At 45.9% G+C, this 18,591-nt stretch overlaps 1 protein-coding gene and 1 long non-coding RNA gene across 5 annotated transcripts in view; one reads left to right on the top strand and one right to left on the bottom strand.

The window, feature by feature from the left end:
- Positions 1 to 3,149, bottom strand: part of LOC122494426 — a 19,110-nt gene extending 15,961 nt beyond the window's left edge. For 2 of the 3 annotated variants that reach the window (XR_006300162.1, XR_006300161.1), the window contains exon 1: positions 3,028 to 3,149. This is a non-coding gene — a long non-coding RNA (uncharacterized LOC122494426). Of the gene's footprint in view, positions 1 to 2,122; positions 2,244 to 3,027 lie in introns of those variants that run through there. The other variant, XR_006300163.1, reaches the window with a different exon arrangement.
- Positions 2,339 to 18,591, top strand: MARVELD3 (MARVEL domain containing 3). 2 transcript variants are annotated; one of them, XM_043599598.1, is made up of 3 exons: positions 2,339 to 2,822; positions 5,749 to 5,876; positions 10,768 to 12,255. In XM_043599598.1, the coding sequence occupies exons 1-3, from the start codon at positions 2,437 to 2,439 to the stop codon at positions 11,376 to 11,378; spliced, it is 1,125 nt and encodes a 374-aa protein (XP_043455533.1). In that variant the 5' UTR covers positions 2,339 to 2,436; the 3' UTR covers positions 11,379 to 12,255. The 2 variants fall into 2 exon arrangements, with proteins under 2 accessions (XP_043455533.1, XP_043455532.1); XM_043599597.1 differs by lacking the exon at positions 10,768 to 12,255 and adding an exon at positions 16,942 to 18,591 and having other exon boundaries at positions 2,344 to 2,822.

The following is an 18,591-nucleotide window of genomic DNA, read 5'->3' as shown; positions in this document are numbered from 1 at the left end:
GAAATGTATCATATAGTCATTGTAGAGATTTGCAAAATTAAAAAAAAAGAATTAAGAAGAAAATTAAAACAGCCATAATTCCACCATCTAGAATAAATGATTTTAATATGCCACAAAATATAATATAAACATGTTAGCAAAGTGAAGATTACAATGGATACATAACTGTTATTTATGCTTTTACTACTACTGTTTGAAAATTATTATACATGTGAGTAGGGTATAAAATAAAATGATGGAAAACAATTGGGAATTACAAAAAAAAAAGTAAAGATACGAAACAAAACAAAAACAAAGGAAACAAAAAGGTGAGCTGGTGAGGGGGGTTGTTTATTCAAAAAGAGGGTTGCAGAGCCCCAGAGGGAAGGTCTGAGAGGCAGCACTTTGCCACTTGAACCATCCTGTGTCTGCCCGTTCACCAGACCTCCTGTATAGCCACAGTTGTGCCAGGCTCAGAACAGGGTATCATTCAAATAAGTATCTGTGGAAGGCCCTAGGATTAGGTCCACAGGGCTCCTGTGGGCTGCTGTGTGGCAGGTAGGCCTGTGATCTCACCCTCCTGGGTTTCCTACTACCTCACTCAGCACTTCTTAATCCTCTCAGTGTTGGCTCTAAATGTTAGATTTCCCAGGGACTCTGCCCAAGGCCTTCCTCTGCATTCTAACCCCTCTGTCCTCAGGTGAGTGCCTTTACTCCCACGGAGTGTCTCCACCCCACCCTCTCCCTGCTCCAGACTCATTCACCTATTCCTTCACAACTGAACACCTACACTTAGATGAATCACAGTCACCTCAAATTTTGCATGTCCAAAATGGAACTTTCCATTTTTCCCCATATCTTGTTCCCTCCAGTCTTCCCAATTCAGTAAATGACTGCCTCCACCGCCCAGTCACTTCTCACTTGCCTTCACTCCCCTACATCCAATCCATCCTGTAAGTTCTTCCTCCAAACCACAACCTGGATCTGAACATTTCTCACCAGCAACTGAGTCACTATCACCCATCAGATTGCTTTGGTACCTTCTTTTTCTTCTTCTTTCTTTAAAGTTTATTTTTTTATTGCGAGAGAGAGAGAGAGAGAGAGAGAGCAGGGGAGGGGCAGAGAGAGAGAGGGAGAGAGAAAGAATCCCAAGCAGGGTCCATGCTGTCAGCATGGAGCACAACATGGGGCTCCAACTCACAAACCTGAGAGACCATGACCTGAGCCAAAACCAAGAGTCGGATGTTTAAGTGACTGAGCCACCCAGGCGCCTCTGCTTTGCTGGCTTCCTAATTCATCTGATGCCTCTACCCTTGGCCTCCTGTCATCCACCCTCCACACAAAAGCCAGAGTAGTATTGTAAAACCATAAATCAGAACAAGTCGTTCTCTTGCTCAAAACTATTCAGTGTTTTCCCATTACTTTCAGAACAAAAATGCAGTCTTCACCATAAAGACCCTACATCACCTGCTCCACCTCTCAGCGTCATCCCATCCCCTCTCACTCCCCTCGCAGAAACCTTCTTCTCCAGCTCTCTGCATTACTCAGCTTCTCTTTCTGGAACGTTCTGTCAGCTATCCCCAAAGCTGCCTCCTCTCATCCAGGACTGAACTCAAAGGTCCCTTCTCAGACCTGCAGAAAGAAACCTGCCCTCCTCCTTGTTAAATTTTAGACATTGTCTTCTTTCTTCCTCTAGGGCCCTTTCTCTCTTTTCTCACACACGCCAGAAGGGAAGCGCCTGCAATGAGAGTTTACCATTGTATCTCCAAGGGCCTGCTAGAGTAGGTGCTCACATATATTTGTCTAAAGGATTCATTAACAGACGGCAATTTTATGTTTTTAAATATCCAAACTTGACAAAAGAAAAAGCTGCCTATTCCGTGTAGGTTAGTCATTTTAAGAAACATTCATAAGCCCAGGTCTATTGCAGTAGACGAACTGGCCACAAGCACCCCTGAACAACACAGTTGTAAGGACAGCAGAAGAGGGAGGAAGACAGAGAGGGCCAGTGGAAGGGAAGCCGGCTGGATGGCTGGGTGTTTGGAGGGCCAGAAAAATGGGTGAGCGAACGGATGGGCACGCTCCGGGAACGCACACCCACGGGGCTGAGAAAGTCGAGAACTCACTTCCCTTTGCCACCCACCTTTCGGGGTCACTGAGAGGATACGCCAAAGAAGACGAGGTGTGGTGGGCGGGAGGTCGTCAGCTTCGCTGCGCGCAGAGCAGCGAGCCACACCCCCAAGCCCTAGCCCAGCACGCGCTTCCCGCTTCTCGAGCGCCCAGCCGCGCCCCCTGCCGGCAGCGCGCTTAGGTGAGCGCTCCCCGAGCCCGCCGTGCCGCTAGTGCGCGTGCGCGCAGGTGAGCGTCCCGCCCCGCCCCCGGGCTTGGCCACCTGCCCGGGAAACTTGTGGATTGTTGCCCTCGGGTCGCTCCGGGGTGGGGACGCGGAACTGGGCCATGGAAGATACGTCGGGGGCTCGCGAGCCCCGCGCCCGACCGAGAGAGCGGGACCCAGATCGGCACTCCCGCCCGGACCGAGACCTCCACCCCGAGCGACAGCGGGACAGACACGGGAACCGGCGCAGGGAGAGAAACGGGGGCGAGCGCAGGGACGGGGACCGGGACAGGGGGAGGGACCGGGACCCCCGCCACGACAGACACAGGGTCGAAGACCTTCGCGCGGGTGAACAAAGAGTTTGGGAAAAGTCCCGCCAGAGCCGGACACGGGACGGACCCCGCAAGCCGACCTGGGACTCAGCCTCGCCCCCCTGGCCCGCGCCTTGGGAAACCACGGAGCCGTCGCTCCCGAGGAAGGAGCGCTTCGGGCACCGTGACCCGGCAAGGTGAGGTGGGGTTAAGAGGCGCCCTGAGACCTGGGTACCCAGGAGGCCTGGGTCTGCGGCCTGTCTGCGCTGCTCCCACGCCCCCGGCTTCGTGGCCTAAGAGGCCGGCTTAAAGAAAGACAGTGCCATTCCTCCCTTTTGCGCTCTTAGAGGTGACCTGGGAGGGAAAGAAAACCTTACGGTGCCCCCACTTCTTGGTCCGGACCTGATTAACAAAGTAGAAACCACTCCTGTTAGCAGCGGCAGGGCCAGGGACCAGGTAAGGAGGAAGAGAGGACTTCAGGACAGGAAAGGGAAGGGGTGGGAAGGAGACTAAGTAGGTGGTGTTAACTTGAGGCTCCTCCCACACGACTGCCCCTTGGGGCTTCAGACCCTGAGACCTTTGTCCTGTGTTCCCAAACCAGCCCACCTTCAAGTCCCAGTGCCAAGGGCTAATTAAAAGCCGCCCAGTGAAGGGTTAATAATTGAATCTGCAACTTCTTCTAGGGGTATATGCGTTTCAAAACAGACAGCTGGGAGAGGCTACCGGTTTAGCTAAAGAACTAAATCCACCTAAAACTCCCACCGAAGGGCAGAGATTTCCCTACCTTTGTCATTGAAGTCTTTCCGGGCAGCCTCTTCAAATCCCATGATTGTTTCAGATCCCACCCCGCTGAATGAACACAGTATGCCATCCTTGCCTGGTAGAACACAGAGAATTCCATTATGGGCCTTGTGAGCTGAAAGCCTCTTGCTGTTCTGCAGGACTTAGTACGCTGAGAGAGGGTAAGGATGGAAGGGAGGAGAGGAGGCAGTCCTAGACCCCACACCTCCTTCTAGGGCGTTGGTCTTTTTTCCCTCAAACATTCCATCCAACTCCACAAATATTACTGAATGCCCAGATTAGATTATGTGCCAGGCCAACAAGGAGAAAAGTACTAGAGTGATGGCTGCTTTCTGGTTGACACCTGCCCTCTTCTCTAAGGAGGAGTCAGGTTCCTCTCTGCTATAGGATTTGGAGGCTTAAGCTTGGCCTCCCTCCCTGTTGTGTCCACACAGCGGGGAAAGCTGTTATCTTGAGCTTATGTTACATTATCTAAAACCAACTAGCCGAACTATGAAAAAGGGTGTGCCCAGATATAGTCACAGGCACTAGTTATTGTTCATCCCTGACCAAAGCCAAATTGCTTTGGTAGCTCTTCAGAGCTACATTTTGGATTTCCTTCTAAGTCAGTGTCCCAGTCCTCCACCCCAGCCCCAAACGAGTGAAGGGAATACTTTTGTGTTTTTGGCTCACAGACAGTTGGTGGTTTGAAACCAAAGGACAATCTATTTCCACGTTTCCTCTACACAATAAGCTTTTATTTAATCAGCAGGATGTAGGAGCCAGAGCTCCATTACTTAATGGGTGAGATATCCTGGCAGTGTCCACTGTCTGGTAGGAGACAGACAAGTAAACGGGCTGGTTGCAGCACAGTGTGAAATGTGCCACTTCAGGGGAAGCCAATTTGAAGAGAACAGATCCCCTGCCTAATATCTGGAAGATTTCTTGGAGCACAATGCCCACAAAGCTGAGTTCTGGAAAAGGGGCAAGAATGGGAAGACTGGGAGAGGAAGATGAAAGGGGTTCCAAGCAGAGAAATAGCTTCCATAGTGACCTAGAGCATGGGAATGCTGTCATCTTTTTGGGGGGTGGGAGTGGGGGATTGGGGGTGGAGAAAGGAAGTTTATTATGGCTGGGTCTGTGAGTATGAGGCTGTGAGTGAAGAGAGAAGAGCAAGGGCTCTCCTGTGTTGTGCTAAAAGTTTGGACTTTATCCAAGGCCATAAGAGTTTAAGGATTTCAAACCCAAGAGATCCATGATGAGAACATTAGAAGGATCCCTGGAGCCGAGTAGGTTGAATGCAGACCCCACCATTGCTTCTCGGACAAAGCTCAGGATATGCTGGCTAAAGGGGGAAAGAAAAAAAGTGCCAGAACTAGCAGAGGAAGAGAGAGAGAGATGACTTCCAAAGTTGTCTGTACTACCCATAGGCCTAGAGAGTTATTGCAGACTAAGATCTTTCTAAAGTAACAAGAGAATGAAGAGAATGCCAGCCTGGGCATCAGAGTCTTGTGAATGCAAACTAATTTGTTTTTGTTTTTTTTAATGTTTATTTATTTTTGAGAGAGAGAGAGAGAAAGAGAGACAGAGTGTGAGGGACAGAGAGAGGGAGATACAGAATCCAAAGCAGGCTCCAGGCTCCGAGCTGTCAGCACAGATCCCGATGCAGGGCTTGAACTCACAAGCCATCAGATCATAACCTGAGCTGAAGTCAGATACTTTTTTAAAAAAAAATTTTTTTAATTAACATTTATTTGCATTTTGAGAGTCAGAGACAGAAAGAGCACTAGCAGGGGAGGTGCAGAGAGAGGGAGACAGAACTGGAAGCAGGCTCTAGGCTCTGAGCTGTCAGCACAGAACCCGATGTGGGGCTCGAACCCACAAACCGTGAGATCATGACCTGAGGTGAAGTCAGTCGCCCAACCGACTGAGCCACCCAGGCACCCCTGAAGTCAGATGCTTAACCAACTGAGCCACCCAGGCTCCTTGAATGCAAACTAGTTTTAAAGAAAGCCGTGTCTGTGATGACTGAAAACCTAGGCTCACAAAGGTGGCTCCTGGCTACCTAGTTAGCCGCAGGTGGACAGACTAGCATCAAATCAGTGTTCAGAATTGTAGAGATATGTGATGTGGTAGCTTAACAATGTTGGGTCAAGTATTTGGATACCCTGTGAGGCCACTAAACCAGGGAAATCTCTGGAATATGAAGTAGTACAGTAAATTTTGTTTCTGTTCTGCCCATCTCTTTAATGTCTGGGCCCAGCTCGAGATGTTCAGTGTTCTAATACTGAACAAGCTCTTGAATTTGAAGCCCCTAATGACCATGTATGTTTTTGGTTATAGTGAACTTACTTCAGGGAGATACCTGCCCTCGAACCCCAGGTCTGGACAAGAGGGAGTGGAATATTACCAGTCAGAGGCTGAAGGACTCCTGGAATGCCATAAATGCAAATACTTGTGCACTGGGAGAGGTGAGCCATTTTGACCATTTACTGTTTGCTGATGGTTCTCGAAGGGATCTGAGCTGGCGAAGCAAAAATTCAAGTAGATTTCCCTTTTGGGTCCCTAGCATTTTCATTTCCATAATTGCAATGAGGTTCTCATTCCCCCCACCCCGCCTTCCCCCCGCCTCCCCAAAAGAGTAGGAACGTCTGAAATGTACAGCTAGATTTCCGGTGCTTCTCTTCTGATGTGCCCTGGGGTCTGTCGAGGCAAGCAGCAATGCTGGCAGGTTTCAGGCCTCAGAGGTGGAAGAATGGCAGGCAGAACCAGCTATGAGCTGTCAGCTGTGGGAGGGCTGAGTTAGAACCACCTGGAGGGGGCAGCCTGGTAGCATTTCATGTTACAGTTAATATTTGTTGACTGAGATCCATAGTAAGAAATCTATTGTACATTAAGACCAAGTTCACACACAGATGTTGTGAAACCATACTTACCTTATTATATACCAAGAACATGGGTAATTTCTATTGTACTGGTTCTTTTTTTTTTTTTTTTAAGTTTACTTATTTTTGAGAGAGAGAGAAAGCATGAGTGAGGGTGGGGCAGAGAGAGAGAGAGAGAGAGAGAGAGAGAGAGACATAGAGTCCGAAGCAGGCTCCAGGCTCTGAGCTGTCAGCACCCAGCCCAATGCAGGGCTCAAACCCACAAACCACGGGATCATGACCTGAGCTAAAGTAGGACGCTTAACCGACTTTTCTAGCCACCCAGATGCCCCTGTTGTACTGTTTCATTGAGAACAAACAAAAAGAAAAAAAACACAGTTACTAGAACACACAGTTAGCAAAAACACTTAAATGATATCATGCATCAGCTCCAAATGTGGTTCCCAGAGTTCCCATCCAAACCTGAGTGTTTGGCCTTGCCAGCAATGAAGAAAATCTGGTTTGCCAGGGTGAGCCCAAATCACATGATTTGGTGAGAAGTTTTTCTAAGCCGCATATGACTAAGGGGGAAAACTTCTCAGCCTAAGGGTGAGAAATCAAGGAACTTGTCCCTGAAAATGTATTGTAGGATCATTCCAATGACGCACATGATTATGAGATTCTATGGAACTTTCGTGAAAAAGCTCTAGGCAATCCAGATACAAGAATCTGCACTCTAGTTCACATATACGGGCACAACCTCATTGCTTCTAATTCACTTAGTAACTCCAGAGGCTCAGAGAGGTATCTAAGCTCAGGTGTTAAGTGGAAGAGCTGGAATACAAACTTAGAGTAACTCCAAGACCTGAAGTGGTTTACTCACTTGACCTTTCTTTTTTTCTTGCTGATAAAAATAAGAGGAATAAGCCAGAGGCTGGTTAACAGGTTTCTCAGTAGAAGTATGTTTTCCTCTGTGATTATCTTACCAAGAGGAGAGGGCAGGACTTGAAGCTCCTGACCCAAATGCACCTTGATTTAGCTTTGTCTGCTCCTGGCTATTTGGCTTTGGGCCTAGAGGTTATTTCTGAGTCAAGATAGTGAAAGGATGGTTCACTAGTCCCAAGCTAACCATTGAAGGCTTATTAAGGATTCTGGATGTGCAGAAACCCACATCAGTACACAATACTTGGTGTTGTGTTGAAACAGCCATTAAACGTAGGAACTTGTCTCCAGCAGGAAATGCATGCCTGGATAAAGGCCACCTGAAGATTTTCAGCCCTGTCTTAGAGTAGATCTTTTGTGACTTCCTCTTTGGTGAAATCATGTCCTCTTCCAGCAAACTGGTGGAGAGGGGAGGAAGCTGTGTCCCTCTCTGACTTCCTAGGGAGACCGAGGAGTTGGGGCTGTGAGCCATGCTTTGGAAGAGTTCAGTGGAACAGTCAGGACACTGACACAAAGAGTGGGGTCCCACATTCACTTATGAGCAAGTCCCCTCAGATACTAAAATCTTCAGGGGCTGAGACTAAAGATGAGACAAAAAGCAGGTACAAATGTCCCCGTTTGTATCTCAGGTCACCAGTGCATGTGCATGTACAGGTTGTACTCATTTATTGTCTGGAGGGACGGGTGAGGAGTTGCAAGTTCCCTGGGTGCATTTCCTGCTCTCCTTCTTGGCTCCCTGATTTGTTTGGAGCAGTTTCGTTTTGCCTTTGCTCTTTCTCTCTCCCCTTCGACCAGTAGTGCTCAAATCATGACATTTGCATTCAGGTTAATTGCGCATCTCTCTCAGCCCTGCTTATTCTTTTCTGGTTCTGTAAAATTTAAAATAAGAATAAGGAAGGGTGCCTGGGTGGCTCAGTTGGTTGAGTGTTTGACTCTTGATTTTGGTTCAGGTCATGATTTTTGGGTCATGGGATCAAGCCCCTTCTCAGGCCCTGCACTAAGCATGGAGCCTGCTTAAGATTCTGTCTCTCTGGGGCACCTGGGTGGCTCAGTTGGTTAAACATCTGACTTCCTTTCCGCTCAGATCATGATCTCAGGGGTCATGTGTTCAGGCCCCACATCAGGCTTTGTGCTGATAGTTCAGAGCCTGCTTGGGATTCTCTCTTCCCTCTCTCTCTGCCCCTCCCCTGCTCATGCTCTCTCTCTCTCTCTCTCTTTCAAAATAAATAATTTTTAAAATATTTCATCATTTTTGAGAGAGTCAGAAAGAGAGTGTGAGCAGGGGAGGGTCAGAGAGAGAGGGAGACACAGAATCTGAAGCAGGCTCCAGGCTCTGAGCTGTCAGCACAGAGCCCGATGTAGGGCTTGAGCCCATGGACCACAATATCATGACCTGACCCAAAGTCGGACACCTAACCAACTGAGCTACCCACATGCCCCAAAATAAATTAAAAAAAAAAAAATTCTCTCCCTCTGCCCCTCTTCCCAGCCTGTGCTTGTTCTCTTTCTCTTTCTCAAAATAAAAATAAAAATAAAAAATAAAACCTATAAAATAGGAATAAGGGGCTTGTAGGGTCTCTGCTCTCCCCACACTGTATTAAGAAATATACATATTTGTTCCCATACAGCAAAGACATTGGGAAAACCCTAAATGTTCTTTACATTGGAATTATTTAAACTTGTGGTATTCTATACATCCTTTAAAAATATGAAGTATATTGATTTATATTTGCTGAGATGGAAAAAAATGTTCACACTATATTCTTAACTGAAAAAAATAGGTTAAATAATAGTAGAGTAGGTCCCCATTTTTCACCTAAAAGCAAATAAACAATAGAAAAATTATGCGTATATGACAGAAAAGTCCAGAAGAAAAAGTAATGGTCACAGTGGTTATTTTTTTAATTGGTTGGGATTTAGATACCTTTACATTATATGTTTCTGTCTATATTTTTTTTAACAGTAAGTATGTATTACTTTTATAATTAAAGAAATAATGCTATCTGCATTTGGGGGGGGGTGGAATTGAAGAGTGTTAAGATAATACTTGAGAGTGAATCATTCCAGTTACAGAACATGTAGATGTAACACAGCTTCATACAGCACACAGGCATCACCAGCTGGACCTAGGCACAAAATCTGGTTCTCTAAACCCCTGGGAGCTGCTGGGAGTCTACCCCGAGTCAGCTGACCTCTTGCAACCATTCAGGATATATAATTTCGGCTCAGAAGTGCCCAGCTTTATAGAATCCTGAGGAAAAGAAGCCACACACACACAGCGATATGATTCCATTTATATGAAATTCTAAAGGGATGCCTGAGTGACTCAATTGGTTGAGCGTCCAACTCTTGATTTTGGCTCAGGTCATGATCTCATGGTTTGTGGGACTGAGCCCCACGTAGCGCTCTGCACTGCCAGCGAACAGCCTGCTTGGGATTCTCTATCTCCCTCTCTCTGTCCCTTCCCCACTCATTCCCTCTCTTTATCTCAAATAAATAAACTTAAAAAAAACTTCTAGAAAGCTCAACCTACTCATTCCTAATGGCAGAGAGCAGATCACTGGTTGTCTGAGGAGGAGGGTGAAGGACTGACCACAAACAGTCTCTCGGGAACTTTCTGGGAAGATGAAAACATTCTGAATCTTGACTCAGATTGCATGGCATGTGTGTTTGTCAAAAGTCAACAAGCTGTACATTCAGTGTGGGTTATTTTCTTCCATGTCAGTTATATCTCAATGAAGTGGGTCTTAAGGAAAGCAGCCAACTTTGGCGGAAAAGCTGGAGCTCTTTCCTTGTTCAAGACAAAGAAACCAAGGGCCCTGAAGAGAATCTAGCCCTGAGAAAAAAACCACAGCCCAAATTTGCTTTTTAGGGAAACTAAAGAAAACAAAGTTAAACTTTAGAACATACTTACTGAGTTGAAATCTAAGAACAATGAAACCCATTACATTTCTTTAATTCAGGAAGCTTTGTGGGTTTAATTGACTTAATCTTTCCTGTTTCTAATATATGTGAACCACAGTTGACATTTTGATGTATAACTTCTATACTATTTTTTGACTTCATTGTATTTTTTTAAGCTCTGTGTTATTTCCTTCAAACTTGGAGAGGTTTCCTCTTTCAAACTGAAGAAAGCCACAAAACGTATCTAAAGAGAAGATAACTATTTTTTAGTCTTCTTGGCATGGATGGGCTGGGGCTGAGAATGTTCTTGCCTTCTATCAAGGATGCCTTTCTTTCTGGTTGGTAACTGGTCTGATTTCTCCCACCCTCTTCCTGCACCCCACGAGGGGCAAGCTGTTTTGAGAGTTACTCTTTCTAGCCTAGAGTACTTCCAGCATCATTTCCAGAGCCCACAGTTGCACGCTAGCATCTAATGCTCATCAGGTGGCTTTGGCTGATCGGGGCCTCCCCATGGTGGTGGTAGGGGGTGTGTGTGCGCGGAATAAAGAGACTGCTGTGGTGCTGGCTACTGCAGGGAAGATGAGCAGCAAGGTGGAAGTCTCCAAGTCTGAAACAGCACCTGTGAAAATGGTAACACGCCCTTCTTTTGCAGCCTGCTGTCAGATGCTGGAGGTTCTCCTGAACTTGTTGATCCTGGCCTGCAGTTCTGTGTCTTACAGTTCCACAGGGGGCTACACAGGCATCACCAGCCTGGGGGGCATTTACTACTACCAGTTTGGAGGGGCTTACAGTGGTTTCGATGGTGCTGATGGGGAGAAAGCGCAGCAGCTGGATGTCCAGTTCTACCAGCTGAAGCTGCCCACTGTCACTGTGGCCATGGCCTGTGGTGGAGCCCTCATGGCCTTCTGCTGTCTCCTGGTTGTTCTGGGTGTCCTACGGGTCCCATGGCACTGCCCCCTGTGGCTGGTGATCGAAGGCTTGCTGGACGTACTCATTGCTGGGGCCTACATCCCAGCTCTGTACTTCTATTTCCACCACCTCTCCGCTGCCTACGCCTCTCCAGTGTGCAAAGAGAGGGAGGTGCTGTACCAAAGCAAAGGCTACAGCGGCTTCGGCTGCAGTTTCCATGGGGGAGACATAGGAGTTGGAATCTTTGCTACGCTAGCCATTGGGGTCTTTGCTCTAGGGGCTGTGCTGGCCATCAGGGGTTACCGAAAGGTCAGGAAGCTGAAAGAGAAGCCTGCAGAGATGTTGGAGTTTTAGGCTTTGTAAAAAACCGTCCTGCCCAATATAAGTGATGGTAGTTACTCTGAACAACTGGAATACTGGAATACTTCACTGTGGGACTTGCCAGCCCTTGAAGACTGATGGGCCGACTTTGGTATCCTGCATGAAGCCCTGGGTTACACAGAGCAGTGTTCTCTGATGTACCACACTCGGGTTCTAGAGTTCTTTCTTGGTGAGCGATGACCCACAATTATTGAAACAGAACAAAACTGGAGGTCGGGACCCACAAGGAAGAGGCATGTGCTGTAGGACAAGGCACTTTTGATTAACTAGAGAGAGGTGACCAAGTGAATCTGAAGAACCTTATCTTTAAAGTCCCTGAAAAGCCATCTACCAGGAGACAAGCATTTCAGCCTGAACTTTTCTAAACACAACTGTTTTAAGCAGATGAGCCCCGAAGTTCTTCCACACTGAGATCTCCGATCCTACACGTCCTTAATGCTCTGGGTGCAGGGTGTAGTGATGGATGCTGTGGAGACACCGCCTGTAAAATTTAAGTTGGAGGTAGTCGTGGGCTGAACAAAGAGGAATACGATTAATTCAATGAGATGCAAAGAAGCTACTCCAACAAGCTGCTTAGAGTGGCCTTGAAAGCTCAATAAGTGTTTTGTACCTCTTGTAAATGTGCCATTGTATGAAGAATGCAACCCAACATCTGGGAGGCAGGAGCCATCCAGAATAAAAGAATGTAAAATCTTTCCCAACAGTAGAATGCCACTTTTGGCCAGACAATTTAATGGGTCCTATTACATGTTAAATTATGGCTTCTGGAACATTACAATATATTCTTGGTACAAATGAATATGTTCTTTGCATTACATGAGCCAAATAAAAATCCAAAGAAAAATTTTAACTTGGAGGTGATGTCTGCTTGAGATTCTCTCTCTCCCTCTCCCTCTGCCCTTCCCTGGCCCATGTACACACACTCTCTGTCTCAAAAACAAACAAACAAACAAACAAATTAAAAAGTGACTTCCATTTGGGTTTAGAAAGTGAAATATATGCTTGTATATGATTAGAAAATTTCTTGAAGAGGGGCACCTGGGTGGCTCACCCAGTTAAGTATCCCAAATTTGGCTCAGGTCATGATCTCATGATTTGTGGGTTCAAGCCCAGCGCTGGGCTCTGTGCCGACAGTAGTGAAGCCTGCTTCGGATTCTCTGTCTCCTTCTCTCTGTCTGCCTCTTCCCCACTCGTGTGTGCTCTCTCTGAAAAATAAAATAAACATTTAAAAAAAAAAGAAAATTTCTTCAAGAATGTACATAAGAAAGCTTTAGGAATATTTGCTTCTGGAGAGAAGGAGATTTTATTTTTTATTTTATGCCTGGCTTGACTGCACATGTTTCTGTTTTATTTAAGATAAATAAAAAAATTTGATTTGCTCTCCAGTTTTTTCACATTTACTATATATATATATATATATATATATATATATAATTTTTGTTTATTATTTTTAATTTACATCTAAGCATATAGTGCAACAATGATTTCAGGAGTAGATTCCTTAATGCCCCTTACCCTTTAGCCCATCCCCCCTCCCACCCCCCCCCCCCAGTAACCCTCTCTTTGTTCTCCGTATTTAAGAGTCTCTTATGTTTTGTTCCTCTCCCTGTTTTTGTATTATTTTTGCTTCCCTTCCCTTATGTTCACCTGTTCTGCATCTTAAAGTCCTCATATGAGTGAAATCCTTTATTTGTATTTCTCTAATTTCACTTAGCATAATACCCTCTAGTTCCATCCATGTAGTTGCAAATGGCAAGATTTCCTTCTTTTTGATTGCTGAGTAATACTCCATTGTGTACATATGCCACATCTTCGTTATCCATCCATCCATCGATGGACATTTGGGCTCTTTCCATACTTTGGCTATTGTCGATAGTGCTGCTATAAACGTTGGGGTGCATGTATCCCTTCGAAACAGCACTCCTGTATCCCGTGGATAAATGCCTAGTAGTGCAATTGCTGGGTCATAGGGTAGTTCTATTTTTAGTTTTTTGAGGAACCTCCATACTGTTTTCCAGAGTGGCTGCCCCAGCTTGCATTGCCACCAACAATGCAAAAGAGATCCTCTTTCTCTGCATCCTCGCCAACATCTGTTTGCCTGAGTTGTAAATGTTAGCCATTCTGACAGGTGTGAGGTAGTATCTCATCGTGGTTTTGATTTGTATTTCCCTGATGATGAGTGATGCTGAGCATTTTTTCATGTGTCGGTTGGCCAGAAATAGATGTATAATTAAGCAGAATATTACATGTTCAGCCACAAAACCAGCCTCACCCAGAAAGACCCCATTTATAACAAAAATCTCATGTCTGTTTCAGTCTCCACTTCCTTCTACAGAGCCTTCTGCTCTTTCTGGAGACTTGACCCATCCCACCATAGAGATAAACTCCTAGCTCTGGAAGTCAGCATTTTTTTTCCTCTTCTAATGGCTGTGAATCTTTCTGCACTAATAGCAAGGTTGGAAATAGGTGAGCCTGTTTGATATTAATAGCTAAGCCAGGCCAGGCCTGGCTGGTACTGTGATAATATTCAGTGGCTATATTCCTTCAACAGATCCCACATCACTGGACCCAGCAACAGACCATTATTCCTCTCAACTGTTGTAGCCCAGGGGCTTAGTTGGCAAGATCTAGATTTATTTCATGTCATCCTAGCAGATACCTGCTGTGTGGATCATGACTCTACTATTTGGGCAGAATCTGTCCCAGAAGGGACAGCTTTCCCCATCTGGCAGAAGGATGGTGTTCCTGCTTCCCTTCAGGGGGAGAGATGTTAACACACGTACACAAGGAAAGCCAAGGCAGAGAGAGGTGTTCTATGTAGAGGATAACTACTCCCCTTGAATTAGAATGATATTTGGGCCAATTCACTTGCTCTGCTAGAGGGAGCAAGTGGCCGGTAGTTTATGGTGCTTGGGTGGAGAGTGGGCAGTTCTGATTTGATGTTATCTTCAAATTTAAATAAGAGGAATGTAGCTCCTCAACCGTTAAAGCCTTTGGCTGCTGTGTCCCATGGACCTCCTAGGAATTTGTGTGGGCCTTGCAGGAGTTAGGATCAGCAAAGCCAGTTTGTTAGAGAAACTGGTATTTAGCTGCCCAGGTTTTTGTTTGTTTTGAGAGACAGAGAGAGCAAGCCAGGGAGGGGCAGAGAGAGAGAGAGAGGGAGACAGAGCAGGCATTGCACTGTCAGTGCAGAGCCTGATGCAGGGCTTGATCTCAAGAACCCTGAGATCATGACCTGAGCCAAAATCAAGAATCGGATAATGGGGTGCCTGAGTGGCTCAGTCGTTAAGAGTCTGACTCTTGGTTTCTGCTCAGACCATGATCTCACAGTTTGTGAGTTTGAGCCCCATGTCCGGCTCTGTGCTGACAGTGTGGAGCCTGCTTGGGATTCATTCTCTCTCTCTCTCTCTCTCTCTCTCTCTCTCTCTCTCTCTGTCTCTCTCAGAATAAATAAACTTTAAAGAGTCAGATGTTTAACTGACTGAGCCACCCAGGCATCTCTAGCTGCCCAGTTTTTATACACTGTGGTACTGTCTAATGTATTAGAGAGGTTTCCTGATTTCTGGGAAACCACACTTGTCCAATTTCTTAAGTCTCTCACTAAGCCCCTTCCAATACCATCCACTTGTGTAACATTTTATGATTTTCCAAGTATTTTCATGTACTTGCTTTCATCAAGTCTCACCCCACCCTGTGGGATAAGACAGGCAGGCAGTTCTCTTCATTCGTCAGATGAAGTGTGTGAGGCTTCGAGTCAGTGACTGGGGTAAGATCACCAGCAGTGAAGTGTGGGGACGTGAACCTGGTGTTCCCACTGGAGGGGTCATGTACTTTCCTCTTAGTTCTCATCTCTGAACCCTGGAGAATGACAGGAGACATTCTCCCACAAGTACACCTAAGCAGAGGCTATGGCCTCTGTCCATGATGAATGAAAGCTGACCCTGGACAAGAAGATATCAGTCTCCATTCGCCTGTTGATTCCTCCTGCCTTGCGGCATTTGTGAATTCCTTAAACTCAAAAGAAACCCCCAAGTGAACAGCCCATGTGTCCATCAGTTGAATAGACTGGGCCATCCACACAGTGACTTTGGAAGCTACTTAACAAAGTATGTGGACACTGTTGGAGCTGATCTGAAAACATCTCCAGGAATAGTTAAATGAACAAAACAAGACTCAGAGCAATGTGTGCGGAATGCTTCCTGGTGAAAAAAGCAGGGCAGGGGTGATGAAATGCTGATTTGAGTGTGCTTTTATTTGCATAAAGAACACTGGAAAATTACATCAGGAAATAATGAAAGTGGTTGGGGGTAGAGAGCAGGGTGGACAGGGACATGAGTGATTTTTTTCCCTCAGTTTATACCTTTTCATGTCATTTTTAGTTTAAAAAAACCTTGAAGATTTGAAATAATTATAGATTCGCAAAATGTTACAAAAGCAGTACAGAGAACTTGAATACCCTTAACCCAGTTTTCCACAATGGCCGCATCTTGCATAACCATAGTGTGATACTGTATCCGGGACATTGACAGTCTCTTGAGCGTATTTAGACTTCACCAGTTTTACAAGCACTCCCGTCTGTGTGGTTTTGTCATGTGTTACATTCATGTGGCCACCACTACCATCAACTACAGAACTGTTCCATCATCAGGCATCCCGAGGGCTTCCCCCCCTTATAGTCACAATGCAACCCCTCCCCACTCGTCCCCATCCCCTGACAACCATGGAACTGTGTGCTGTCTCCCTAATTTTGTCATTTTGAGACTGTTACATAAATGGAATCATACAGTGTGTGACCTTTGAGATTGGCTTTTTTCTCATCATAATTCCCTTGAGATCCACCCAAGTTGTTGCATGTGTCAACGGCTCCTTCTCTTTTAATTGCTGAGTGGTTTTCCACAGTATGGATGTACCTGATTAACCGCTCGCTACCGAGGGACATTTGGGTTTCTGACACTAGGCTATTACAAACAAAGCTACTGTGAGCTTTCGTGTCCACGGTTTTGTGTGGACTTTGAAGTTTTTGTTTCTTTTTTTAAAAAAAATTTTTTTTTCAACGTTTTATTTTATTTTTGGGACAGAGAGAGACAGAGCATGAACGGGGGAGGGGCAGAGAGAGAGGGAGACACAGAATCAGAAACAGGCTCCAGGCTCTGAGCCATCAGCCCAGAGCCCGACGCGGGGCTCGAACTCACGGACTGTGAGATCGTGACCTGGCTGAAGTCGGACGCTTAACCGACTGCGCCACCCAGGCCCCCCGAAGTTTTTGTTTCTTGAGGATGAGTGCTCCCAGAGTACAGTCGTAGGTTCACATGGTAAGTATGTTTAGTTTTTTAAGAAACTGACAAAATTTTTTTCCCAGAGTGGCATTTTGTTTTTCGAACATATGAGTATGAAAAAAACAAAAACCACAGATGTTAATGTTAAATCCGACCGTGTCCTTCAAATCAGGGCCCCAGTGGTACTTCTCTGATCTGACCTACAGTTTTCCTGGGTGTGAGTGACGTCAGTGTTAAATCCCGAATCTCTCTCCTCCTAGGTGTGGTACAGATAGTGGAGGTGATACTGAATGGAATGGTTCTCATGTGTATCGTGGCCTCCTACTTTGTCCTTGCTGGATTCAGTGCCAGCTTCACCAGTGGCGGCGGCTTTGGGAACAACTATTACTCACCCTTTGAGGGCACCGAGCTGGAGCAGGTTCGGCAGCTGGACCAGCAGTACACAGTCCTCCGGGCACCCCTGATATATGGCGGTGTGGCTGTTTCTCTGGGGCTGGGTGTCCTTACTATGGGCGTTTTACTCCAAGGAGCCAAAAGTCTAACCAAACTGTCGGCGAAGTGGCTCCTGCTGGAGGCCGCCTTCAGCCTCCTGGCGGCAGTGAGCTACAGCGTAGGCATTGGCACTTACCTCCACGTAGCCTTGCAGATCAATGCCACAGACACTTGCAGAGCCAGAGCGCGGCTCTATGCCCGCAAGGGTCTCACCTGGATGAACTGCCAGCTGGCAGGCACTGATGGAGCAGCAGCCACCTTTGCTTGTCTTCTGGTGGTTACGTACGGTGCCAGCGTAGTGCTGGCCCTGCGGAGCTACCGGGAACAGAAGCACTACAAAGACAGCCAAGCACAGAACAGAAATTACAATGACGCGCCTGAATATCTGTGGTCAGGAACGCTCTGAGACTTCTTCTGGAACCTAAATGGCAACCCACCTCCCTTGTTTCTCTCAAAAAGATGTGTCCCTTAAAGTGGCACATTACACAACTATGGTCTTCACATACTTGATTTTACAAATGTTCCCTCTGGTACCAGTGCAAAGCTAGATGATCATTTCATTTTTTTAATCAGTAAGTCTTTGTTAGCTGAGAGCTTGAAAAAGATGTCTCCACCTTTGCAACAAAGAGCAACATTGCAAGTCTGGGGATGCCTTTATGGTGTGGCTCTCTTACCAGATGGTAAGGTAATCATGATAATAGCTACATAGCCAGAAAAATTCTGAGAGATGAGAATTACACATCCGGGGTAGCAGGTCCAATGTTACAGTAGAAATATCTTCCTGTCATAACTACTTAAGGTCACCAAAAGAGACGTGCCATTGCCCCCCGTATTTGGTCCCAGGGGAATGATTTTAAAGCAGTTGGATGATTGAGTTCTAGATGAGTAATTACATTCTGATTCTCTTAGAAGGAAGCCACTCTGTTGTTACAGCAGTGTGCCCTGACTGCCTGGGTCCAACGGAGCGTTCCTCCCTTACAGATGAGAGCCAGGATTCCTGATGCATGAAGGGAGACGCTTTGAGAATGAATGTTCCTCCTCAGGATTCCTGCATTAGGGCTGAGAAAAAAGGGTTTTTCTGCCAGCGTCCAAGTTACTTTTTTGTTGCAAGCCATTCAATTGGATTTCACTTCCCTAAAATATCTTATAATTTTCTTAAATATGAGGCTTCCAGATAGAAACAAAATTCATAAACTTCTTAAATGTGTTATTCAACTGATATCAAAAATAAAATGTAGTGAATTTTATCAGACTAGAAAGGCTTACTGGAGGCTTCTTCATTTCTCCATTCCCTGACAGTCCCCTCTAGAGGAGCCCTTCAAAGGTAGATTGTAATCACTCAGGACCCTGGATTGTTTTCAGAATGTAATAGATCATTAACACTGAATATTAAAAATAAAGTTTTTCACTTATTTTAA

Source organism: Prionailurus bengalensis, chromosome E2, assembly GCF_016509475.1.
Source record: "Prionailurus bengalensis isolate Pbe53 chromosome E2, Fcat_Pben_1.1_paternal_pri, whole genome shotgun sequence".
Lineage (NCBI taxonomy): Eukaryota > Metazoa > Chordata > Mammalia > Carnivora > Felidae > Prionailurus > Prionailurus bengalensis.
Note: the sequence above shows the minus strand (reverse complement) of the source record. Positions and strands in the feature narration are given on the sequence as shown.

Coding starts and splice junctions, on each gene's coding strand:
- MARVELD3 (XM_043599597.1), top strand. CDS start 2,437: ATGGAAGATACGTCGGGGGCTCGCGAGCCCCGCGCCCGACCGAGAGAG. Junction 2,823..5,748: donor GGGCACCGTGACCCGGCAAG/GTGAGGTGGGGT, acceptor TTTTGGTTATAG/TGAACTTACTTCAGGGAGAT. Junction 5,877..16,941: donor ATACTTGTGCACTGGGAGAG/GTGAGCCATTTT, acceptor CTCTCCTCCTAG/GTGTGGTACAGATAGTGGAG.